The sequence below is a fragment of the Microtus ochrogaster genome, linkage group LG2 (genome assembly GCF_000317375.1).
Source record: "Microtus ochrogaster isolate Prairie Vole_2 linkage group LG2, MicOch1.0, whole genome shotgun sequence".
NCBI lineage: Eukaryota > Metazoa > Chordata > Mammalia > Rodentia > Cricetidae > Microtus > Microtus ochrogaster.
Genome location: NC_022028.1, coordinates 31,942,863 through 31,969,112, shown reverse-complemented (window position 1 = coordinate 31,969,112; position 26,250 = coordinate 31,942,863). Strand labels below are relative to the sequence as shown.

General features: G+C 39.6%; 1 protein-coding gene across 13 annotated transcripts in view; it reads right to left on the bottom strand.

The window, feature by feature from the left end:
• Positions 1 to 26,250, bottom strand: part of Dock10 (dedicator of cytokinesis 10) — a 250,045-nt gene that overhangs the window by 65,199 nt on the left and 158,596 nt on the right. For all 13 annotated transcript variants that reach the window (XM_026785421.1, XM_026785422.1, XM_026785423.1 and 10 more), the window contains exons 9-19: positions 25,319 to 25,404; positions 24,950 to 25,033; positions 24,681 to 24,836; positions 17,342 to 17,563; positions 17,020 to 17,142; positions 15,721 to 15,803; positions 10,937 to 11,059; positions 8,714 to 8,793; positions 7,131 to 7,318; positions 6,139 to 6,204; positions 4,525 to 4,617 (exon numbers count right to left, since the gene is read on the bottom strand). In XM_026785421.1, coding sequence (XP_026641222.1) covers positions 4,525 to 4,617; positions 6,139 to 6,204; positions 7,131 to 7,318; positions 8,714 to 8,793; positions 10,937 to 11,059; positions 15,721 to 15,803; positions 17,020 to 17,142; positions 17,342 to 17,563; positions 24,681 to 24,836; positions 24,950 to 25,033; positions 25,319 to 25,404 — 1,304 coding nt within the window. The remainder of the gene's footprint in view (positions 1 to 4,524; positions 4,618 to 6,138; positions 6,205 to 7,130; positions 7,319 to 8,713; positions 8,794 to 10,936; positions 11,060 to 15,720; positions 15,804 to 17,019; positions 17,143 to 17,341; positions 17,564 to 24,680; positions 24,837 to 24,949; positions 25,034 to 25,318; positions 25,405 to 26,250) is intronic.

Below are 26,250 nucleotides of genomic sequence, written 5' to 3'. Positions count from 1 at the left end.
ATGAAATTTAGGTCCGTGTGTAGTCAAAATGATAGAACCCTCAACAAATATTCAGTCTGCGGGCTGTAATGTATTAATATGTGATTTTTATATCTTATTGTGGTAGATGACAATTTAGATTGTGTAGTATCTCTCATCACATGATTTATGCTTCCAGAGTATCAATTAAACACACATATTCAAAAGCACCAATTCACCAACAGAACTACGGAGTGTAAAGAAGATAGACATTAAAGAACTACCATAAACCAGCAGTGGTGGCACACGCCTTTATTCCCAGCACTTGGAAAGCAGAGGCAGGTGGATCTCTGTGAGTTGGAGACCAGCCTGGTCTACAGAGCTAGTTCCAGGACAAGCTCCAAAGCTACACAGAGAAACTCTGTCTTGAAAAAACAAAAACAAAACAAATAAACAAGCAATCAAACAAACAAACATAGTGAAACTGTAACTCCTGGCCTCCTGAGTATGCTCGTGGGCATGGGTATTAAATGAACACTTGTTAGCCATTCAGAACTCAGACACTGCCTCAGAATCCAAATCTGCCTTTTAAGGTACCCAGGCAACTCATGTGCACATCACTGAGAACTGTGGCTGTAAACAAGGTAACTGGAAGCCTGGCCTTTGTCTCTCTAAATACAACACAAACATATGAAATGACTTTTGCCATAGCCAGTAAGGAGTCATTTAATGAAGCAGTGCTGAAGGATTGCTAATGATGCCTTTGATTAAACACAAATATAAACTATAAGAGTGACATGGGTTATTTATACCATATTTCTGGAAAGAAAGAGTTTGAAATAACCACCTACATTTTATGTCACTTTTTAAATTAGGTATCAAAGCTTTGTCACATGCACTTAATTTCCTCATTGTCTTGTGATAGGGACACTACAGAGGTGGGACTTAAGGCCAGAGATACTGGGGTCTCTGAGTGAGCAAGAGATGGTAGAGTTAGTAACAGGGGGTTTCCAAGACAGTCCTACATCTTCTGATGACCCCTGCATACCAGGATTCCAGGAGCCTATCCCGGTAACTTGCACTTAGCTTTATATGAGTCACTAAGTTGCTCTGAGAACAGTCAAGTCAAGCAGTTAATAAAGCCCATAGATTACTAATTAGATGTCTTGTGAATATTCTGGTTTGTTGTCATTCTGTTTTAAAAAGGGCTTAGGACTGTTAAATTTCACAGTGTGGTCCCTGAAATGGTAGCATCAGTGTTATCTGGGAACCATAAAATCTCAGGCCTAACTCAGACATGTTGAATTTCAAATCTGAGTATTCTGTTTCGATGAGTCTTCCAGATAAGTCTCATTTATGATACAGTTTGAGGATCCCTGGATTTTGATGAGTTACAAGCTAATGTACTATTTGTACAACAGTGCACTAACCTACTTACACAATCCAGTATACATTTCAAAATCCATAATCATAAGCAGAACACTAGAAAGTTTTTTCTTAGCCCACTTCAAGATTACATAGCAATGCACCAAGTATTCCAGAACCCAGTTAACTACATGGTCATGAAAGCATCCTTGTCTTAAGGTTTTTCTTGCTGTGATAAAATCTCATGACCAAAAACAACTTGGGGAGGGATGGGTTTATTTAAGTTTACAGTTCCACATCATAGTCCGTTTTCAAATTAAGTCAGGCAAGAACTCAAGCAGGGCAAGAACCTGGTGACAGGAACTGAAGCAAAAGGCCCAGAGTAGTTCTGTTTGCTGACTTCTCTTCTTGGCTTGTACAGACTGCTTTTATAGCACCCGGAGCCACCATCCCAGGGGAAGCCCTGTCCACAGTGATCTGGGTTCTCCGAAAACATTCAACAACAGCAACAAAATATACCACAGGCTTTCCCATATGCAAATCTGGTGGGGACATTTTCTCAACTGAGGGTCTCTCCTAAAATGGCTCTAGTTTGTGTGGAGTTGACATAAAATTAGCCTTCACAATCCCTGACTTAGAAATCCTGCAGAAAGTCTTCTTTTACTCTCAATGAGTTCAAGGCTATTGCCTATTTTTTCTTCTAGCAGATTCAGGTGTCTGATTCTATATTGATCCACTCGGACTTGAGCATTGTGCAGGGCAATTTTATGGATCTATTTTTATTTACTGACATCCAGTTTAAATTTTTATACACCTACATCCAGTTTAAATTGAATCATTTATTAAAGATGCATTCTCTATTCTGGTATGAATAAAACACTCATCACATTTACTGAGACCAACAATTAATAAATGAGACCTCATGAAATTGAAAGCTTCTGAAAGGTAAAGGATATTGTCATCAAGACAAAACAGCAGCCTAGAGAATGGGAAAAGATTTTTATCAGCTCCACATCTGGTAGATGACTAATATGAAAAATTTATAAAGACAATGTGTATTAAAAGCCAAATAATTCAATTTAAAAAAACAAAACAACAACAAAAAAGAAATCCTGCAAATACTTACATTTTGTTATAACAATGCATTGGATAATTTATACCTATTTTAAAGTTAGTGCAATCATTTTTTCTGTAATCAAGAAAATCAAACCTTAGTATTAAATCTATGCTGCAAAGACCACCACTAAGTGATTCATAATCTACATGCCACTTGGAAAAGCTCATGGGTTTTAGGAGATGTCAGGAAATATAAGAAAATAAAAAAAGATTAAAAGCCAGACTTAACAGCATTGAGGGACTGAGAACACTAATTTATGAAATTCTTACATCTACAGAAAATGCATCTTTCACATGTGTTATGTGAAAAGGTCAATCAATATGGCAAATATTCTGTAATGTAATAATAGCTCTTTCCTTAGCTCGCTCTTTCTTTCTTTCTTTCTTTCTTTCTTTCTTTCTTTCTTTCTTTCTCTCTCTCTTTCTTTCTTTCTTTCTAAATCCCCTTACCTTGATTGATGGAGGATAATAAGAGCATTTAGTAGACATGGATGTAGGAAGTAAGGTCAGGGGATTCTATTAATTAGTTGGAAAAGGACAAATATGTCACATGGGTGGTGGACAGAGATGGCTCCCAAAGGTGACTCTGTGTTCTAAAACCCAGAACCCATGGATATGGACTTGAGGTATGCTAGGTGAACACTTCATTAACAGAGTTACATTTCTAGCCCTATGCCTGTCCTTATAAAAGGTAGAGGGGAGAAGAGTCAAAAACCAAGGCATGAGGTGGTGTCTAGAGGCTGCAAGAGGCAAGGAAACAGATCTTCCTCTAGAAATTTCTGGAGGCATTCTACCTCACTGGCATCGTTATTTCAGCCACATGATAGCCTATTCAGACTTCTAACCACCAGAGCTGTAAATGGTGTGTATTATTTTAAGCAACTAAAGGGCGCTAATTTGTTATGGCGTCAATAAAGGAACTCATATAAAACCCTAGCTGGCTGTAATAGTTCAGACTGTCTCTTAGGGTTAGAAGCTGGATTTAATCACTGAAACTTGTCTCAGGCTGTCTATAACATAGTTAATATGTGTGTAGCCATTTACCACGAGCCCAGTGACACTTCTTATGAGTTACAGGAAGTGGGAAAGCTTCTCTCCAGGGCTACGTGGCCTCGTTTGAATGCTGACTGTCACTTAGTAGCTGTACAACCCTGGCAAAGTTACTCAAACCAGTGCCTTCATCTATATAACAGGAGGTGGGAACAGTGCTGGATTCTCAGAGCTTTGGAGGAGGACAAAAAGAGTGTTGAATTTTCTAGGACAAGTCACACTTCTAACCATGAGATGAGGGGACCGAGCCCAGTGAAGTTCATGCAACTGAGAGCAATAGTGTTGATTCATAACGTCTAGACATCCTGCCATCACATACATACTGACTAGTAAAGCTATCTAATATAATCTTTACTAAAATCACCCACAAAATAAATGAGAAAAAAAACAGTCTTATTTTGGTGTGGGAGAATTATCTGTATTCTGTCAATCCTGTTTTAAATAAACGATAATTGGCCAGGCAGGAAGTATAGGCAGGTCAACCAGACAGGAAGTAGAGGCGGGGCCATGAGAACAGGAGAATTCTGGGAAGGAGGAAGCCCATTCCTCGCAGTCCTTCCCAGACCACTGAAGCAGGATGGAGCTGCCCTGCTGAAAAAGGTACTGAGCCATGTGGCTAACCTAGATAAGAATAATGGGTTAATATGAGCTACAAGAGCTAATAAGAAGCCTGAGCTAATGGGCCAATCAGTTTATATTTAATGTAGACTCTCTGTGTGATTTTCTTTGGGACTTGCTGGCTGTGGGAACTGGGCAGGACAGAAACCCCAACAAGCCTGGCCCTCATGTTACATTATTTGAAAAGAATGATAAAATAAAGCCATCATTTTCTTTGAAGCTCAGTCCTATACACAACTGTAGGAATTTGTAGCATACACCAGGACTATCACCAGCCAGAGTCACTTCAGTTAGTGTCACTGTAGAGCCTCGGGAGGTGTACGCCATGGTCCTCAATCTGAGATGTAGTCTACATAGGGTTTCCTAGACCTTTTCACCCATGAGTCTCAGGTGGAGGCTTTGGGGTCTGGTCCTTACCTCATCAGAGAAATCTGGATTTTGAGAATGGTGCAGGACAGCTGTGTAGGCAGCTGAAGTGAAGAGCGGCCCTCCAGGTTTTCCGTAAATACACTGTTCAGAAAGTGAGGAGGGGAACAAAATGAGTGCCTAAAAATATTCCCAGGTGAAAAAAGTCAATTCCAGAACACACTCGGATTGGTTTCCTACGATGACATCCAGCTAACTTTGGACACCCTTGGCCCATTTTGATTGCCATAAATATGAGTTAGTGTTCAAGATAGGCCTCTGAAGCATGACTTTCTGATAGAGTTAAGGTCCTCAGCCTTGGCTGGACCCCAGTTCCATGCCAACCAATGCCTACCCATGAAGGTGAGGTAGCAGGATAGACTCAGCTTTTGATATTAAATCCTAACCTCTTATCAGGCCGGAGGACTGGCTAGGCTTTCATGACTCAAACAGGTGAGAAGGCACATATGCCTGGAGCTCATGACCTCTCTTCTAGTCTTATATCATGGGGCACCCCATGTCTCTGTATGATATTAATAAGGTAATGAAGCAGGAAGCCCACACAGTTGCTGTTGCCCTTCTTTCCTAGTTCATCCACATTAGAAGCACTGCATTGGGGGGGGGGGGGCTTTGTGCTTCCTACCCAGACATTGTCTTGTTTGCTTAACATGACATCACATGCTAATTTTCCACTTCTGATACTAATTCTGTGAAAAGCTCCGTCTATAAGGATGTTCACAGTGGCTCAAGATTACACAGAAGAATGCCTCTCTATCCTAGGTGAGTTAGCTCATTCTTAAGTTCATGCACACTCTTTGGAATAAGACTACACATTACCTGCTAGCATCATCAGAGTATTGTTTATATCTGATGGTATTATGAGGAATAACCTGGGGCAATGGTAGGGTTAGTTAGACATTATCAACCTAGAAGATTTGACCATAGTCTCAGTAGAAATAGGTTTCCTGTTTATTTTTTCAGGCTATACAGGGGATCTTTTTGTTATGTTAACTCTTAAAAACAGAACATATCATGTATGAACGCTAAAAAAGGCAGCCCAGTTTAAATTTTATAGGCCTGAAGAGTGGTATTATTAACTCAGGTGATCAGCAGTGTAGACTGTTTCTTCAGAATCATTTTCTAGTTCCTTAGACACTTGGCTCCACAAATGTGAGCTCTATGGAGACACCTTGCATTAACCTACTGTCCTGTTCATAAATATGAGCACTCCAGGGACATCCTGTGTTAACCAACAGGCCTGTGTATAGAATCCTTTATGTGAAGACAGCATAAAGGCAAGCTGGATGTACTGCTACAAGCCAAGCATGCTGAATCAAGAGGTAGACTAGTTTGTGCACAAGACAGACTTTTCACAGGGAATTATTGTAGTAATTTCACATTATAATAACTTCCCTTTTTCCAAATCATGAGGTGAGGAGCTGTGGGAGACTAACAGTTCTGATAGATGGCGCTAGTGATGGCTGTTGAGCCATGTACAATTTCAGGAGATCTTAAACAAATGCCTGAAATTGATCTTCATTCACCATACTCATACAAAGCTCCCCCAGTGGTGCAAAGGACCAAGCACCTGCTTTCCCTCTCATGCTGTGTTCCCAAGTGACTCACCTTCATGGGCTTGGCACCATCTTCATCAGAGTTTTTGAATTCAATGCACACAGTTATATTTCGTGCCTGAAATTATAGTGAGGGGGGAAAATAGAGATGGTAATTTCCTCTTAAATAACACCCTAAACAATATAAGGGCCTAAAATAAGTAGCTTCTAATTAAATCTGAAAAAAAATGTATAATAACCAGCATTGCCTTGTGACATTATCCATGGTCCTCAGAAGCAGCAGGATTTGGAGAGATTTGTTAAAAGGAAACAAAAAAGCTCACAGTACAGAACTAAGCATGCTATTTTCAGGGTATTATAAGAAACTAAAAAAATGGTCTAGATCAAATTTATGTTAGGCTGATTTTAAAAAGGATTAGTAATGTATTACACAACCATGTATCTTCAAACAATTCAGAGCTGAACAACTATAAGATAACTACTTTGGAATATTCCTTTACACTGTGTGAAGACATGTCATTGTGATTGGTTTAAGAAAGAGTTGAATGGCAAGAGTTAGGTAGGAAGATGTTAGGCAGGACTTCTGGGGACAGAGAAGTCTCAGGGAAGAAGAAAGGTGGAGTTACCAGCCAGCTGGAGAGGGAGCAAGGCACACAGGAGGAGAGATAAAAGCCACGAGCCATGTAGCAACAAATAGATAAATGCAAATGGGTTAAATTAAGTTATAAGAGCTGGTAGGACAAGCCGAAGCTGTAGGCAGAGCTTTTATAATTAATAATAAGTCTCAGTGTCCTTTTTGGTGAACTAGTGGCCCAAATAAAAATCTGTCTACAGATACCTTTTTTGTAACACTTCAAGATGCTGAAAAATGCATTTGTCTTTGAATAATCCTAAAGTGAATTCTAGGACGAACCCACCCTTGGCTAATCACTTTCTTCAAGTCTTGGCTCAGAGTTATTTGAAGTTGCTCTTTCAAGAACCATCGTGTGTGATCTATATACAGCAAACTGAGATGAACTAAGACCTCGGAAATGTGTGTCATACCTTGTTGAAGCATTTCTGGCTATCATACTTGAGGTGCTTGGGGTAGACATAAATTTGATTTTTGTATACTCTGTATGGACGGCAATACTTTGTTGAATCATAAATAAATTCTTCCACCTCCACTGTAGGTTCTGACTGAGACATCACGTTGAAAGGCTTGACAGGGATAAAGGACGATGTTACACAGTCTTAAGAAATCAGAAAATAAGAGTTTATCATTTAATATGGGTCTTCTAAAGCAAGCAACACTTATTAGATTTTATAAGATAAGGCATAACCCACCGACTATCACATGCTATTATAAATAAAATGCATGTATTATTGTATAGCAGAATAAAGTTATTCAGTGGGTCTATTATTGGACTAACAGATGAATTAACAGTAACTTTTCCATACATGGAATGATTTTTACAGCAAAAGCCTAAAGCTCTCTGTAGATTATTTGTTACTTTTTTTTCTCTTAAATTTTTACCACCTTTAAAAAAATCTAACTTTGTAGTTAGCCTAAGGAAAAAATAGTCTAAGAAAAAATAAAGAAGAGATGTCTAGGAATGTGTAAGTCAAAACTTCTGTCATTCCACTGTTTGAAGGAGGGAGATGTCATGTTGAAACAGAAAGAGGCCTGCTGCTTTTTTTCTACAAATAACCTTTCTGGACTCAGATAAAACAAAGAGATTGGCTATACATACTTGGAAATCAGATGACAATTCTATTTTTTAATTATGAGTCAATTATAATATTTTTGTTATAGTCTCAAATTTCTCTATTACTCTACCATTCTTTCCAAGAGAGCATTTAGCTTTCTATTATGTTGTCTTTTCTGTAGGCAATAAAGCCTTGTTCCCGAAATCACATCGAGGAAATGGCTTAGTTTGTCCTTTGCTGTTTCCTGTCAATCAATGTGAAAATGATTTGGGACTGGAACTTAAGTTAGAATTTTCATTATAGTTTATATTAAAATGATTTGTGGAAACTTATCAGGAGAGATGGGCATCGTCTCCTCCCGGTCATCATTTATTATAGGAAACCTTGATTCTGTATCTGGAAACCCTCATTCTTAGGTCAGTAGAAGCAGGAGTTTGACCATGTTCCAAATACGGTAAACATTCTTTGTAACAACATTTCAGTCACATAGGTGGCTATGCCCCATCCTCAAATAATTTGTTGTCAGTGCGGGATGGCAGAACCAGTCTACACTAGAGTCAGGGAAACAAAACAGAATATGAATTCTCTCACTATTGGCTATTCATTTACTTGAGCCTGACTTTCCTCATAACACTCCAAGGTTTTAGGGATTATGTGAATAATTTAATATCTTGCTGGGTATTAAATCCATATTTGTAGAAAAGATAAGCTATCCAGGGTATAGTTTCAGTTATGAATCCATTATCTGTCTCAATGGACAAATAAGTCCCATATTCCTATAGTATAATGAATTCCTTTCCATTTTGGAAGACAAAAATCCCCAAGAAACCCAAATTTTGTGTTTAAGTAGTGAACCAACAAGCTAACCAAACAACCAAATAACCTCCCACAAGATGCTCAGAAGTATCTAAATGATATCAATGACATTGGCATCATACTTGGCTGCTCCAAGGGGATGTTGTCCACAACAATATCCAGGCTTCCAGGGATGGTCTGCATTTTGCTTGTCCGGTCAGCTCTGTGAAAGAACATCACACACACACACACACACACACACACACACATACACACACACACACACACACACACAGAGTATTATTTTCATTTCCAAAGAAAACCCCATCTTACACTGTAATTCTGAGCTTTGAGAAGGGTAAAGAGTAACGGCATATTGATTTTTTTGGATAGTTTAATTCCTGTAAAATATATGCTAGTGCAAATTAAAACAAAAATCAGGGAGGAATCAAGTTACAGATATTCTGCTAATACCTTAAACTATTTTCTCTGACTTCACTTATACACAGACCAGATGAATATAACAGTAAATTATTATTATGGTCTTGTCAATAAGACTTATTTGAACTTGCTTAAGCATTTCACTATCAACGTGCGTTTTAAGAATTTTTAAGAACAAAGTTAGTTTTTGCTGCAGTTGCTAAGAGTTTGCACTCATCCTTAGATTCCATAGCAAAGAACTGACCACCTCTACAGGTATGTAGGCTCTTCTCCTTTTTTCACACAAACTCGCTCTTTGACTCTGGAGGTCTGTTTCCTTCCCTGCTTCCAGCTAGCACAGTCTTTGAAGGTTGAAGAACCTTCAGGAGGTGGAGTCTTGCTGGAGAAAGTCAGTGACTGGGGGCAGGCATTAGAGTTTTACAACCAAGTTCCAGTCCCTGTTCACTCTCTGTTTCCTGACCGCAGAAGCAATGTCACCTGCCACTATGTCTTCTCTGCCACGGAGAGCTACACCCCCTGAGAGCACAAGACAAAGTGATCCCTCTTCTCCTACGTAGCTTTTGTCAAGTATTTGGCCTCAGCAGTTGAAAAAAATAACTCATGCCACACTGTATGTTGATGATGACTATTATTATGGTTTTTTGAGACAGAATTTCTTTACGTAACAGTCTGGCTGTCCTGGAAATCACTCTGTAGACCAAGCTTGCCTTGAACATAAGATTATTTGAGTCTCAAACTTTTAACTCTCTTCCCAACTCCATGTTAGTGAACTGCATTGATGGGCTGAAGTTAGTAATGGCAAATTTATACCACGGAAATTGGTCACCAGGAGGAACCAGATTTAATTTAATGTCAGTAATGCACTATGTATTCTAGGTGCCCCTCACGTGCCATTAATAATTTCTTTCTATTCCCTGACAGCATAAGGTGTGTCAGGGTTTATTTTGGTCTTTGTTGTATCAGTTTATCCCCAAATCTTTGCAGGTTCCATGCTGTTCAACATTACAGCTATTCAAATCTTAAGTGACTGCCAAAAAGACAAAAGGAAAAGATCTTTTCATTTTCTCTTGGTGGCTTGAGGAGCCTTGTGAAGATCTGGGTGCAGGTTTTGACCACTATGTTTCATGAGAGAAATGCAGAAAGGTCTCTTATGTTACCAGTACTCTTCCTGGACTAAAAGAACTAAGATTAGTATAGGTTCTTGCCTAACAATTTACTTATCATTCTAATTATATAGTCTAAAGACTTCCTTAATGATGATGATGATGATGAAGATAGATAGATAGATAGATAGATAGATAGATAGATAAAATGTCCATTCTATTTCAATAGATGCAAATAATTTACTGATGCTGTGGAAGGTATTGGCTATACTTTAAATATACAATAAATATTTTTTGAGGCATATACAAAATTAGTTGATAAGGGGATGTTGATTCTCAGGTAGGAGAAATAGAACCATTATTCGAGGCTAAGGAGTACAAGAACACTCTGTGCATTAGAGGCTAATAGTGTAAGATAAATACTATAATAAGGACATCTACATATGTCAAGAAAGAAGCTCTGGTGGGAAAGAAGTGGGTTGTCCAGTCCCAGCTGACCTCTTCCAGCCAATATCATGAATGGAAGAGACTAACTGAAACCACAGAATCAGGAGTGCCACAAATGATGCTATTTCTAGATACTGAATTTTGGGGGTAGGTTGTCACAAAGCTATAGGTGAATGACATAGCCCAGCATATCACAAATCTTCTGCACAATCCTGGAAAACTGATCCTTAAAGCACCACGATTTGGACAAAAGGGAAATCACCAGACAACCATCTCTTTCTGGAGGTATCTGGACAATCGAGACTCAGTATCAGGTGTTAAGGAAAGAGGAGAAATCAGTGTTGGTTGCTTAAAGTGGCACTGAGAATATCCTACCTTCTGTAGTCTGATACCAGTTTAAGCAGGTCCTCAGCTGAAATCTTGCTACTTTCTTGTCTATACAATGGTGAGAATCTTGAGTCTCTGTCCACATTTCCCTGGTTGTCCTTAAATACAGATCTGGAGGAAAATAATGTTTACTCAGGTTTATAGTTGGTTACTGCTTAAGAAATTGCGTTTTTAAGGAGGAAAATTAATGATCATTTTAATTCATAATTGAAAGAACTCAAGGGACTTAACAAAATAAAAAGAAACCAATTGTTAGAGTTTTCATTTATAAACACCACATTTTTTAAATCATATTTCTCATTTTCAACTATTTATCCAAAGTGGGAATAGTTTCTGTTACAACTGTTTTTTATGTTCTTATGTTTTGATATTTAACACGATATCAAAATCTTGGGATATTAGGGGAGTTGAAAAGAAATACATTAATGTGTGTGTGTGTGTGTGTGTGTATACGTGTGTGTGTTTGTGTGCATGCAAGGCTCCATCTATCTTGTTTTGTAAGTAAGATCTCTCACTGGCCTGAAACTCCCTGAAGAGGCTAGCTGATTGGTCTGTAGGCTCCAGGCATCCTCCCGTGTCTGCATCCTCTGTGGTACCACGACAGCCACACACCATCATGTTCGGTTTCTTACCTAGATTCGATGGCTCAAACTCAGGTCCTCATTTTCCAAGGCAAGCACTTCACTCACTGAGCTATCTTTAAGATCCCCTTTCTAACTGTTTCCTCAAGGTGACCTAACCTGGTCTAGGAGGGGCCGTGGCACCTTGGGGGGCGTCATTAGGATTGACGAGTGTGCAACAAGGATCAGGTTGTAATTATGACTGTGGCACAATAGTGAGATTCTTAAAATGTCTTTGTAAATGAGCCCATGTTCTGACTTTTAGGACACAAATAATGATAAAATGCAGGAAATATGAGTCAGAGTTTGGCATTAGATAAGGCTAACATTATGTTGCTCCCTTCCTTGATCCCGCTTCATGGTAGCTATAACACCTTACTTAAAGCACATAATTGCTTTGGTCTAAGTTGTGAAGTGAGGTCAGGCAATATTCACTTTGCATGCTCTCTGCTGGTGACAGCCCCACCCCACACCTATTATGCATCCAAAAAAAATTCAGCCCACATATAATTGCTTTTTCTTCAACAGCAGAGAAATGTTGGATTTTTATTTCTCCTAGTTGAAGAGCCCTAACTAGAATATTTTATCATTTAAATGAATCAAATATTTTAATAAAGTAGCTGAAATGGCTTTGAAAATGATATCAACCATATTTTAGTGTAGAGGAACATGAAAAAAAAGGAACATGGGCTAGAAATGTATTGAAATGATATTTTTAGACTCTGTGAAATTACCTCCTCAAAGCTCTGTTGCAATTCTTGTTGAGCAGTAACGGGGAGGGGGGATAATCTCTCCTTGATAAAACTTTAATGAAATAACATCAGGAAAACATAATAAAAATATCTAACTTGAAGACTAGAGAGAGAGAGCTCAACAGGCAAAAGGCACTTGCAGCCAAGCCTGCTGGCCAAGTTCTCCTTCTAAGGCCAGCACAGTAGAAGGAGAGAGCCTTTGTCTGCGGATTGTCCTCTGAACTCCACATGAGAGCTGTGGCAAGCTGCGCATGCCCTCTCCTGCCCCCACCCCAAATACATACATAAAACATAAAAACGTGGTAAGAATTTCAAGACATTTAACTTAAAAATGGCTTTTGTATAAATAATGTACGTGAGCTGTATACTCCACTTTGCTCATACCCACAGCTGTCTTGTGGAAATCTCTTAGTGGAATAGCCATTCATGAAGTTTACTGCAGCCTGAGCGCTTTGGTTTTGATCCTTCTACTTAGCTCTCTCAAGTGCTACAGTCAGAAGTATAGAATATCCTTGTGGGTGTTAGACATTTCTCTGCGTGTGGGGAGACAGCAGATGAAAGACAAAGTGGCTGTTAGGGCCCAGCATGGGCCCATAACTGTGATCTCAGCGCTGGGGTACTAAAGACAACAGGAGGATCGGGTACTCAAAGCCACTATGAGCTATACAAACAGCCCCATCTCAAACTAGAAAAAAAATCTCTGCAAGGACTGAAGATGTACTTCAGAGGCAGAGCACCTGCCTACTATTCATAAAGCAGAAAAAAATGTTAAGTTGGTTGATTGACAGTTTCAGTTGTATAAAAATACATTACCTAATAGTCATAGAACGACAAAAAGAGAGATGGACTTGGTGAGGTATACAAGGTATACAAGGAGCTTCGTCATGGCAAGATGCACATGAAGGTGAACCACCACCCATTGGGATGTTGTCAGTGTGTGAGAATCTTAGATCATGCTGCATTGTGCATCTTCAGATGTACAGATATGAGAGTGAAGCTGTATTTTGGCCCTGATCAATTCTGAAGGAAGTTGAGTGCTGTCTGGTAGTCATTTATAAGGTAAAATGAGACAGAGTCCAAGAATCTGTGAGCTAATCCCAGCAAGGACTTGGGTTCCTATGATCCTGGAGGTGATATGCATGGGAAAAGCTTAATTGCAAGAGGACATATTTCTAAATTCAACATCTGTTAGAATTGTTAATTATAAATTATCCTACATAGCTGTGTGTGTCTGTGATCTGCATCTATTCAAAAGATAATCTTTTTGCTAAAAAGTGGCAGTACAGCTGGTACCGAATCTGAGAACATACCAGAAAAATTTCAAATTAGACGCTCACAGGGAAGAGATCTGTGTGTACTGCAGCAGCTGGGTAAAAATCTGGTTCCAAGCAACTGTTAATGCTACTGTTTTGACTACAGTTGCTTTCAAATGTTTTAGGGTACACTCACAGCTATACTGTGAAACAAACCACGAGATGGAAAATAAAGCATGAAGGCAATGCCAATGGCGAATTAGGAGTACCAGCAGTGTATTTCCTGTGTTCTGGATCTGGTCTATACCAGGCCTTCAGAGGGTCCCACCTTCTCTTAGCTTAAGTAGTGTCTTCACTGGAAGGTTGGATAGAGACTGCTTCTTTGGGTGATTTGTGTGCTTTCTGAAGTTAGATACTTCAAATGACCCAACATATAATTTCTGCATGTTCTGCCATTTTTTTCTCTCATTTGCCAGAGAAGCTCACATAAGTTGAAGTCATTTTGGTGGGGTAACAGCTCACTAACCAACAGCTGAATGGCTCTCTGGGCCCTAATACAGCAAGGGCTTGTGGCTTCGCTAACTTTCTTTTCCTAGCAATAATTCTTCTAAGAACTGATAACATGTTCAGACTCCACAAAAGCTTCATCTGTCTCCCTCACAGATGGTTGACAATTTTAGAGTCAGGGTGTTATTTCTAAGGGTCATTCTGCCAATAATCGACACATTATATACTTCTGTTCACCTTACTACTCTCCATTGACCCAAATTTACAAGAAACGTGGGAGTTGTGGAACATGAATATGGGCTCCACAATGAATTTCAATAATAATAATAATTAATAATAACGACAATATATACCATGTTTTTCATGTCTACCATTAGTTATCTTGGTAAGAAACGATTGGAAGGGAGAGATAAAATAATATCCATGATGTCTTTTATACCAAATCCTTGTACATCTGATTTTTAACAGAACATACTGCTCATGAGACAGGTATTTTCTGCTCATTCTACAGATGACACTCTGGACCCAGAGAGCGATCTTGCTCAGTGATCCATTAACGGGTGACCTGAGCCTGTCAGCTTTGGTGTGCTTACCAGGCTCGGCAACCTGGCTCTCTTGCCCTTGCTGCAAGGTTGTCTGAATGCAAGTCAGTCCTTGCAGCCAGCAGGGATTTGTCTTGCCTTACTGGTGCTGGCGTCCTTCTATCCTTCTACCTGCCAGCCCCCAATTTGATGGCTGTAGCATTCTGACACATACTGGTGGGTTTTCTCTGAAGGTGTCCCTCAGTGGAAGCTGTGTGAACTGAAGAATACCCAACAGGTCAAGCCTTCCATCTGGCCTTTGTATCTTGAGTTGAAGGGACTGCCTTTGGGATAACGCTGTCAACATTCATTAAGGGAGTGTTTTATTCCAGGCTTGTAATTAATCTCTTTTTATTCAGCTGGTTCATTGCTGATCTTGAATTGTTTTCCTTATGAGTATATGCCAGGGTTTCTCCCATTTAAAGAATTTTTACATCAATGTAGGTGTAATGAGTTTGAGAGGGACACTTGGAGTTGATGGGTCAGTAGATCTGAAAAGCAAGTTCTATTCTCAACAGAGGTTCCATTTTTTTTTCAATGGAGGGTCAGCTACTTGTGCCCAAACACCAAATTTTCCAACAGAGTCAACTGGGGATATAATTGTCTGTGCTAATCTAGACGCAAATCAAAGACAGCATAAGTGAGCAACTGATGGCTTCATTGGGTCCTTCATGTTCAGAGCAGAATTCTATGCCCAAATGAATGCATGAAGGTATACCGGAAAGAATGATCTATCTCTGCTTATTGTATGTCCATTAGGCTCTTGGGACTGACCAAACACTGTGTTCATTAAACCAGATATGCATGAACAAGCTATGATTTTGATTTGATACTTACTAAGAGCCCCCAGTACATTTGGCCATGCCCCCACTATTTGCAGGTCTGGGGCCTTCTGTATAACCTGTCTTGTTGAGCTAAATTGTGAAGTGTATGTCTGAAGATGACAACATATTAACATTTCTTGATGCACAATAGGCAACATTAAACATTCAAAGCCATAGCTTCTGATGCAGATTGTTAGGGCATCTCTACTCTGTTAGTTGCAAAGTAGAACCTTACCTCACAGCCCAAGCAAACGGCATCCGATATTTCCCCAATTTGCTACAGAACTGCCTATTGGATTTTAGTACTTTTTGTGCAAACTGAGGAAAAAAATAAATAAAGTATTATTTAGGGACAGTCAATTACAAACTGTACATGTGAAATAACAATGCTTATTTTTCCACTTTATTATCTATTGAAATTCTATACAGTTTCTTCTTACTGGCACACAGATTACATATGATACCCTCTGTGTTCAAGTTATTGTAGAACTCTAGGCTTTCTTTGTTAATTTGTAAATTTTAAGTATAGAAAATCCCCTAATCTTGAAATATCAATTATTATCCACTCACCTTGCTTCTCTTCCTGCCTTATTCCATCCCTTCTTTCTAGCTAAGAGAAGTTAAAATCTTGAATGAAAAGTTATCAAGTTTATATTTACAATTGGTACCAGATCACAGCTTTTTTATTCATTCAACAAGAGACTTTCTGTGAAGGACTGTGTGGACCCTGCATTCTCTGTCACACATTTCTCAGATCTATTGCTATAGTACGGGGTTAGCTGCAGGGAAGCGGAAGAAACACTTACATTTTCAGAGCTGGAGCAAACCCAGGGCTTCACACGTTCTAAGCAAAGTGGGACTGAATGGTAAGAAAGTTTATCACTGGTCTTACCATTCAGGCCACATTGCTCCTTATGTCTATCTTCCTGTACTTCACTGTTATTATATTTAATATATAATGTTTGTCTTTGCTATTGAGTCCATTGTCAACTTGCTGATATTTTTGCAAACTGACTTCACTCGATTCTGTTTTAACTTTGTTACTGTATAAATCCTTTGATCTTTGGGACTAAAGCAATATAAAAATTATAGTTTACTTCTACTAATACAATGGTTCAACTTGAGGGGCACAACTCCTTGGGGGCTTGAATGACCCTTTCACAGTGGTCACCTAAGACCATGGGAAACACAGATATTTACATTCTGATTTATAACAGTAGCAAAAGTAGAGTTATGGAGGAGCAATGAAAATGATTTTATGGTTGGGGGTCATCACAACATGGGGAACTATATTAAGGAGTTATAGCATTAGGAAGACTTAGAACCACATAACAGATTCATAGACATCATAGATTGTTGACTCAGAAGGACATAAACCAAAAATGTATAATTTAAAATGTTTTTGGTAGGTATTAATTACACTGGTAAGTGAATATTAAAAATTATACATTTATCAACTTTTATAATTCAGGAAGGCAGCATGACTTTATTTCTTTAAAGGGACTGAAATTATTTTTAAGAATATAATCTTTACCTTGTTGGAGTCTGGATTCTTAATATAAGGTTCAGCACCACTCCCAATATTCCCCATTAAGACTTTTTCGACTTTGGCCACCAAAACAATTTCAGAGTGTGGATCACTCACAGAGAATATAGCCTGTGCCCAAAGAAAGCAGTAAGTAACTACCATAAAATGACCCTGAAGACATTCACAAAATGTCATTAAAAAGAAAAGACAGATTTAAGAATTTTTTTTGGAGGGGGCAAGGTAGGGGGATTGCCCATATGACCTATTGTTAAGGAACAATCTAAGGGACAAGGCTTTTCTGTCCCATCACAAGTAAACAAAGTGCAACCTGCTTTGGGAATTTTAACCATTCCTCCGGAAGGCCCTTTATGTGAGGTTCTTCTGATTGTCTTGGCGTGCCAGTGTCAATGTTGCCATTTTCCAAGGCTGGTGGGGCCCCCGAGAGCATCTGCCGGACAGCAGGGTGATTCAGATCTACGTGGAAATCGGCAGAGATCTTCCTGCTTTCTCTGAGGTCATAAAGTGCCACACTCACAAAGAAAGGCTCAATCTGTGGGGAAAACAAAAGCCAAGTGCTTCTGACATAAAACAATGCCCGCCCACCACCTGCATCTCACAACAGGTCGGACACAAGATAGGCAGAAAGCAAGGTCTCTGACCCAGTGAGAAGTATCTGGAATCCCTCCCTGCAACAGAGGCCGCCAAGCCGAGGGCTGCCTCTCATTTGTTTCTTGACCTTAGATTCGCACCTAATCTTCAAGCACATTAGGCTTGAACAGCCTTCTGTTTGCTTTCCTATACTCTAAGAAAATACCCTTTACCCCAGTCTCCCCAGATCCTTGGAGAACAGATGGGATCCTAAAAGTTTTTAGCCCAACTGCTTTTCAGACTTCCCTCCCTTCTTCCCTCCCTCCCTCCCTCCCTTCTTCCCTCCCTCCCTTCTTCCCTCCCTCCCTCCCTCCCTCCCTCCGTCCTTCCCTCCTTCCTTTCTTCTCTCTTTTATATATTTTTTTGAGACAGGGTTTCTCTGTGTAGCCCTGGCTATCCTAGAACTTGCTCTGTAGACCAGGTTGGTTTCAAACTCAAGAGATCCACCTGCTTGGATTAAAGGCATGCTCCACCGTCATGCAGGTAAATGAGTGGCCCAGGCTGGCCTTGAATTGGTGATCCTCCTGCCTCCAACTCCTTCAACAAATCCTACCAGCGTGTGCCACCAGAACTGGCACATTTCAATTTTTTTTAAAAATCACAGCTTGAAATAACAATAATAAAGTTTATTTCACACTGACTTTGTGCTTTCTACTATTTTCTGCATTTTTAATACATTCAGAACATGATAGCATGGCACAAATGAGGACCCGCTTGTGAAAAGCCCTGTTGTCAGAGAAGATGGGAACTCCTCCAAAAATAAGTCAGTACTTAAGAGGAGGTTTTAAAAAAGATATCACTTATTCTCTTTATTTTGTACTAATTTTGAAGCTCACACTTCTAGCACCAGGGTCAACTCTTTCAATAACTCTGACAACTAACTTTAACTTCTGGTCACCTTGCCATCTGCCAGTTTTCTTGACCCTAAGGTTACCATTTTCTATTCAATAATATTTGTAGATATATATTCCAATATGATCCTCTGTGAACAGGGACTATGCTTCTGTTTCCTGGTCACCCAGAGAAAAGTATGGGCTCCATCAGCACTATTATTTTGCTTATTCATTCAGGTTCTTTGTTGGTTCCCAACCATGCCAATCGACTTTGCTAACTACCTTCTCCATGCTATCCTAGACCCATATCCTGACAGACCTAGTAGCAAGTCACTTCTGTGCCTTTGGGTGGCTTTCTCCTTTTCCTGCCCGGGGCGCAGGGATGCTCACCCAAGTCTAAGCTTCCACGGAGTTATCCACCTACTTTGCCCCCCAGATGTTGTGAAGGAAACTGAAGGGAAAAATAAGGCAGACAGGGGAAAGTGATGGAATCTGAGAAACGGGCAAGTTGCTTGCATTAGCTTTAAAGAAGGACTTAAGTAGAGTTTGTTCATGGGGCTCCTGGACAAGACAAATGGCAAAGACATAATGAAAGGAAAGGACCCAAAAAACATACTAGACTCGAATCAGAGTGAAGGTAAAATTATTCAGGAGTTGCCCAGGTCCTTAAGAGAAACATTATGGCCAAAGCAAAACATAGTACTGCACAAAGAGTATTTCCAGGTCTGCAAGCATAGGAACCTAAGCTCATAATAATGGTCACTGACACAGGGGATAAAGACACAAAGACAAATTCTTCATGAAACACAGAAACTCCTCTGCAAGACATCTCAATGGCCATGGGTATATGAGCTTTGGGTTTCTGGGTCAGTCAGGAGAACTGGGCTGGAAGTCTGGATCTGGAAGCTTTTTGAATGGAACTCCTATGTAAGCCGTGATGCACAGATGTGTTGTTTTGAATGGAATGGCTCCCATAGACTCATATGTTTGAATACTTGTTGCTCTGTTTGTAGAACTGCTTGGGAAGGATTAGAAGGTGTGGAGTTATTGGAGGAGTTCTACCACTGGGGGCAGGGTTTGAGTTTTCAAAAGACTGGAGCTATTCCCACTGTAGTCTGACTCCTGGTTGAGGATCAAGATGAAAGCTCTCTTTGTTCCTGCATGTCTCTCTCCACCATCATAGACTCTAACCCTTTGAAGCTATAAGCCCAATTAAACACTTTCTTTACATGTTTTCTCACAGCAGTTTCGTTACAGCAGTAGAAAAGATAAATAATGCAAGAGAGAAGAGAGTCAGTGTAGGTTTCTGTGGAATAGCAACGGGCAGAGAACAGAGAGAGGCCAAAGCAGTTATAAAAGAGACTGGGTAAAAGCCTGGGAACCAGACAGGGGCTGCTGAGTCTGGAAAAGAGAGACTCTGAATGAGAAAGGTGGGGAAGACAATGGAACAAGCGGAAGGGGAAATGTTGGGGGTGAAAGGACACAATGATGAATGGGTGGGATGCTGATGGGGGTGACTGGGAGGATGAACCAAATAAAGTATGTATGAAAACAGCAGCAATCTGTTACTTTGTAAGCCAAATAAAATTAACACAGAATAACACAGAATATTCAAAATAAAATTAGAGAGTGGGAAATGGAGAGATATTGTTTCTTCCCTTCATTCCTTTTTTTCTTTCTCCGTCCTCCCTTCTCCCCTCCCTTTCTTCCCTTTTACATATGGCTTCACATGTACCAGGTAAATGTTATACCATTAACCTCATACCACAACTCAGAAAAGCCAAAAGAATGAATAAAAATATTAAATGCTGCCAAAATATCATAGAAACAAATATTCAAGATATAAAGGATGTTTAACCAGAAAAGTGTTAAGAGCAGCAAAAATTAAGGGATGGGGGCTCAGGCCAGTGGTGGCAGTGCTGATTTAGTATGTGCACAGCCCTGGAATGAAAAAAAGGAAATGTGTTAAATTATGTAAAATATGTATATATAATTTTGTACAAAATTTACATAGATACATGAATGGATAATTAAATATACTAGATAAATGAATATAATTAAATATACTTAAATATTTAAATGATAATAAATATAGTAGATATGCGTATGTGATTTTGTAGCTATGCAGTTAAGTAGGGGTTCTAAAAGATTGTCAACAAATAGAATTTTACTTCTGTCTGCCAATATTCTCTGAAAAAGTAGGCTGTACAAAGCCCCTCATCCCAACTAACGCACAGTGTTGCAGGCTCATTCAGTGAGTCTTGTTAAATATCCTCCGGCCTTTGAGGTCTATCACACGACTAGCTTGTAACAGAGGTACTGTTCAGCCATTTAATGATAGTGAACTTTCTCACTATTAGAGATGGTTCCTAGTTAAAATAAAGTTCAACACTGTCTCTTTTGAGGCTGCAGAGGCAGCTTAGACAGTAAAAAGCTTGCTGTGCGATTGTGAGAACCCGAGTTCAAATCCTTATTTCTATTTTTATTTTTTATATGTGGCTGTTCTGTTGAACTTGTCCATATTGAGTTTCATGGTCTAAGTTGATGAGGGAGAATGATCCTTATTCCCCACCCAGCATTGAGGACTACACTCCACACATGTGCATGAATTTATGTGAGCGTGCATCCTCACACAAACATGTACACAATACCACACACACACATGCACACACACAAACTTTTACTTACTTAAATGTAATTATTGAATAGAATTTTCATTTTAGTAATTTAATTTAGTTTAGAAAAACTCTTCATGGTAGTTGTAGTGTGCTAAGAAGTTGAAAATGCAAAAATAGAGATTAGTGTAGGTACACAAAACACTTTGAAGTTCAAGAAATCGAAATCACTGTGTTTTCCTGAGTTGCTGCATTTTGACCTTCATTCCCATTTGTTGAATGGAAATAAATTACCTCCATTAATAACACATCAGAAATTATACCGTTCCAATGAGATTTGTTTATTTTTCCAATTTGCATTCACAACGAAAATGCCAAACCTTACTTTTTGAATGGCTGGCTTTACAGGATGGATGTGTTTAACAAAACATTTTCAGAGCCTGACACATTAATTTGTAGGCTACAGAGGTTTAGGCTAATGAATTCCTTCTGAAAATTCAAGGAGAGGAAAATTTAAATGTAGCTACTATGAAACTGCTGTGTTAGTTCAGTTTGCTGGAGTTTCACAGAAATATACTGTGAAACCATCAGCTAGGATTTGGTGTTCTATTTGACTGAAAAATTACACACTGTCAAAGTCTGCTTCTTCGCCATAAAAGAAGTCTTTCATTGAGTCTATAGACACTCGCGTATGAAATGCAGCGGTTAGCTCTCCCAGAACGTGGAGAACGGCTCTCCAAAACATGCTCATCAAAGTTAAGAATGGCGAGGTGCAAGAGTACCATTAGTGGGAGCGTGCCACTGGATAGACATGAGCTTTTCCCAAACAGTCTCACTCAAAGATAAACTACCACCAAAGTAAGGCTGCTGATTGATTTTGATCTGATTACTAACAAGTGCAATGCAATTATTTTTTAAAAGTAATTCCCTAGTTTATTTTTTAAAGACTTGTATCTATTGTAAGATTACTTAAAACCAATTCAGAAGCTCAAAACCAACTTAACTAACCCCTTGGCCTGAGAGACAGGAAAGGGCATGCAAAAGCCACTCTCAGGGGCTGGAGGGATGACTCATTGTTCAGAGCACTGGCTGCTCTTGCGGATGGCTCAAGACACACATTCACACACACACACATGCAAAACTAACACACACGAGCTGAAATGGAATAAAATCAAATACAAATCAAAATGTTTCTAATAGGATACTCTGTTGAGACTTGAACAAATAGAGCCATGAGGCTTCTGAACATGATCCACACGGAAGGTGTCACATGCCTTTGGCACTGGAAAGAAAAGCCCATTGTCTCCTGAAGCTTGTTTGCAGGTTTACAGAGGAACACAGCTACTAACGTGTCCTGCTGTCCTTCTGTCATGAAAGGCTGTGCCCTTTAACCAAGTATGCAGCTTTCAGGAAAGACACGCATTGAGTGGTGGGAGACACTAGAGATATCTGCCTAGCCAGCCAGATCATTCGAATCAATGCTGGTGATCAATGGGGAAGGGGCAGAGAACAATGACAGATAGCATCACAGCCCCATCCCCCTCAATCCAAAAATAAGCCCATTTTCTTTGACTTTTGGTTTCCAAAATGGATTTTTAAATTGCACTTAAGAATGGGTTGGATGAAAAACATAGATTTAAAATATTCATATTTTTAGTGTAGATCAATGTATGAAATGATAAAGCCCATTTATTTTTATATAGTGTGCTGACTAAGTGGCTTTACAATTTGGATCAAGTTTTCTTAAATTTCCAAATGGTTACAAGGACAAAGATTTTGGGCACTATGGTTTGCTTTATGTTCAACACAAAAGCATGGTTTGATCCCTTCTAATATCTTTTTCCACAGGGGAAGGTCAGCTCTCTGATGTCAAGCCTATTGTTCCTTCTCTAACTCCTGTTTCACAGTCTCAGGACCATCACACACAGTGGGCTTGTTCCCTCTCTGCATTTTACCCCACATTTCTCTGGTTTATCTCTCTTCTAACAGCAATTCCTTCTTAGCTTTCTGCTGTTGACTTTACTAGTCCCCTTCTCTATGCATGCAGAAATTGTCAGATGACTCCTCCCAGGTCAGTGTCTAAACTAGATTTTCAGATCTATGTATCCATTTATAATCACCTTTTTGAGCTGAATGAATCTTACACTGCACCAAGAACCCAGAACTTTCCATAGGTTACCTATTTGAATGCTTGCTGTTACTCCCCCCCCCCCGCCCCATTTACATAGAGGAGGCTGAGGTCAGACACCTGAGCACGGGGCACAATTCCTAAGTTGAGCAACTAGGGAATTTGATCCAAGGTGTCCATCTGAATAGAAGCTCCTCATCAGATAGGATGTAGAAAGCATGGATCTATCCTGTTACTACTGTAGTAGGTAGGAGGTTTAAAGAGGACAGAGGTGTCAAGGACAAAAGATTAGGAAATCTCTGGAAGTGTCGGTCAATCCTGCAACCCACTGTGTCCCAACTCTCTCATGGAGGCAGGTGTAACACTGGGTAGAACTAAGCAAGTGAACACTGCCACTCCTGCCTTCGAAAGCACATATGGCTTGTGTATCATGAACATGAAAAGAAAGTGACTTTTCTGGGTGGAGTACAGCAAGTGAGGTTGAATAGAAGCCAGAAAAGAAGCGTTGTAAGGGACTGAGGGAAAACACCCCAGGTCATTGACTGCGGCTTGTGCCAGGGGTGGGAGTGCGGGGATGACTTCTCCTCTCTGCAGCTCCACATCCAATGTTCTTTTCGCATGCATTTGCAATCAGTCTAAAATGGTCCACTATTATGCTCCTACTAAATGGAGATTCTCAAGAGAGTTCCCTTAGTACAAGAAGAAATTCTGTGTGGGTTTGGTGTCCTGTGTATTAGGTGTTTGTTAATGCCGCCACTGCGTAGAACATCCAGTCTTTTACTTAATGTTTATCTAATATTTCTTTTCTTGGTTTATCATTTAGTCTTATGTTAAGCAGGAACACAGTGAAACCCTAGAGTGGATTTGTTAGCTGACTTTCCTTCAAGTGAAAGCAAAACACAGATATCAGTTTAAAAGCCATCTTGAATCAGGCATGGTGGTGTGCACCAGGCATCCCAAGCACCCAGAGAATTTGAGGCAGGATGATCACGGGTTCCGTGCTAGTTGGAGCTTCTCAGTAATATCTTGTCTCATAAAACCAAAGGCTAGTGATAATGGCTCACAGGAAGAGCACTTGCCTAGCGCTTGTAAGGCCCTGAGTCCTACCCTCAACACCACAATCACTAATTCTATCTTCACGGCCACCAGAGAGATACAGACAATCCTGGAGGAAACCACTGCGCTGACTTTGTACAAAGGACTCCAGAACACTGTCCCTTTGTTGCTTCTTCAATATCTAAGTTAAAAGGAAACTTTTATGGCAGTATGTGAAGAAATCGTCTTCAGAACATGGTTACCTTTGCAATATGAGACACACTGGCAAATAGATTCCGTGTTCGCTAGACACTAAATCCTGGGATTGGCAGGAGTAGCAAAGGCTGGGTTAGAATGGAATGATATGAGCTCACTGGTTATATGAGAGAGAATGAGAGAGAAGCTTACATTGGTTATGGGATCGTTTTCATTTTCTGTAACACATCCCTGAAGATTTAAGTTGAGAGCTCTACAGATGATCATGATTCTCTTTGCAGCTTTCTCTTCAAAGGGTTTGATCACACACTCTTGTTCAAAAAAGTCTCTTTTCTGAAGCTTCAGGGTCTAAAAAAAAGTGTTTAAAAGTCTTAGTTAGCTAACACTCATTATGAAAGGATAACTTTAAAAATTGACAGTTATAGGGGTCAAGTTCATCTTTGCTCAGAATCCTGACTTACATCTATATCTGGATCCAGGGAGAACAGATTGAGCCTGTCCATGTTTCGCGTTGTTTTGACTGTGTCTTCAGTTTCTGTGAGGTACTGAGAGAGACCCGTGTTAGTCCCTGGCATCTAAACTTCCCATGTAGCCCCAGACACAACTATAGAGGCCAAGAAACAGTCCCTTAGTTTTATTACTGTTAAGTCATCCATCAACACCAAGGAAATCTTATAAGAACAGGTTCTTATTTTCAAGGGTTGTGTCAGGTCAAGTAAAGCTCTAAGACTGATAAAAAAATTCTAGATCGGCCTTTTAGTCTAAATCTTAAAGGAAAGCATCGGCATTTTTTTCCATGAAAGAAACATATTGTGCAAAAACTTTATTACTTTTGCAAAGTCGGGATGTAGGCTGTTCTCTGAAGAATCTGTTTCCTCCAGCGTACATTCACAAGTCACAGAATTATCCAAAGGATCTTGAAAAGACAGACCAACACAGATTATTTAATAATATGAGCTACGGTTTTCTTCATCTATACAAATATCAGGTTCAATTCAAGAGCTCAGAGGGGTCCTGATGAACCCAAGCTTTCCTTTTGTCCTGTCTACAGTACAATCGGGGCTGGAAATAAAACTTCCTGACAATCACTTTAGGATTCCATAATCCTTGCTATGATGCCTTGCTATCATCCTGTATCACCAAGAACTTTGGATACTTACAGTGCTGACAGGATATATAGGTTGCCTTGGCTTCCTTAAATAATGCACGACAAAATTTTCTCAAATATATAAATATTTTTCTAATTTTCATTCTTGGGTCATCCATTTAGAGCTCATTGGCTTCAGCCACTTAAACTCTGCAGAACACTGAAAACATGAATATTCTATTTGACAATTAATAAGTAAGTGACTGTAAAAACACCTGCCGTGGCCTATGACAGTTGCAAGCCTTCTTCCTCATTATCTGTGACTTTTTTACCTTATGGGACAGGACATTCATGCAAATAGAACCTAATGGATATGCTCTGGTTTCTAATTCACCACTGTCTTAAGGTTTTCCTTGGGGAGTACTGAATCAGTGGTAGAGAACCTCCCATCTATAAGATAAGACTTGATGGTTACACTCTCACCCTTTTCTTTCTTCCTTTCTTTGTTTATAATGATTATAATATTATGAGGGGATGACTGCAAAAAAGAAATAATCTGTGATTATATATGTGTGCATAAGTTTGTGTGTGCCTACACATGTGCTCATGTGTGTACATGTTTGTGTGTGCCTGCACATGTGTTCATGTGTGTATATGTTTGTGTGCGCCTGCACA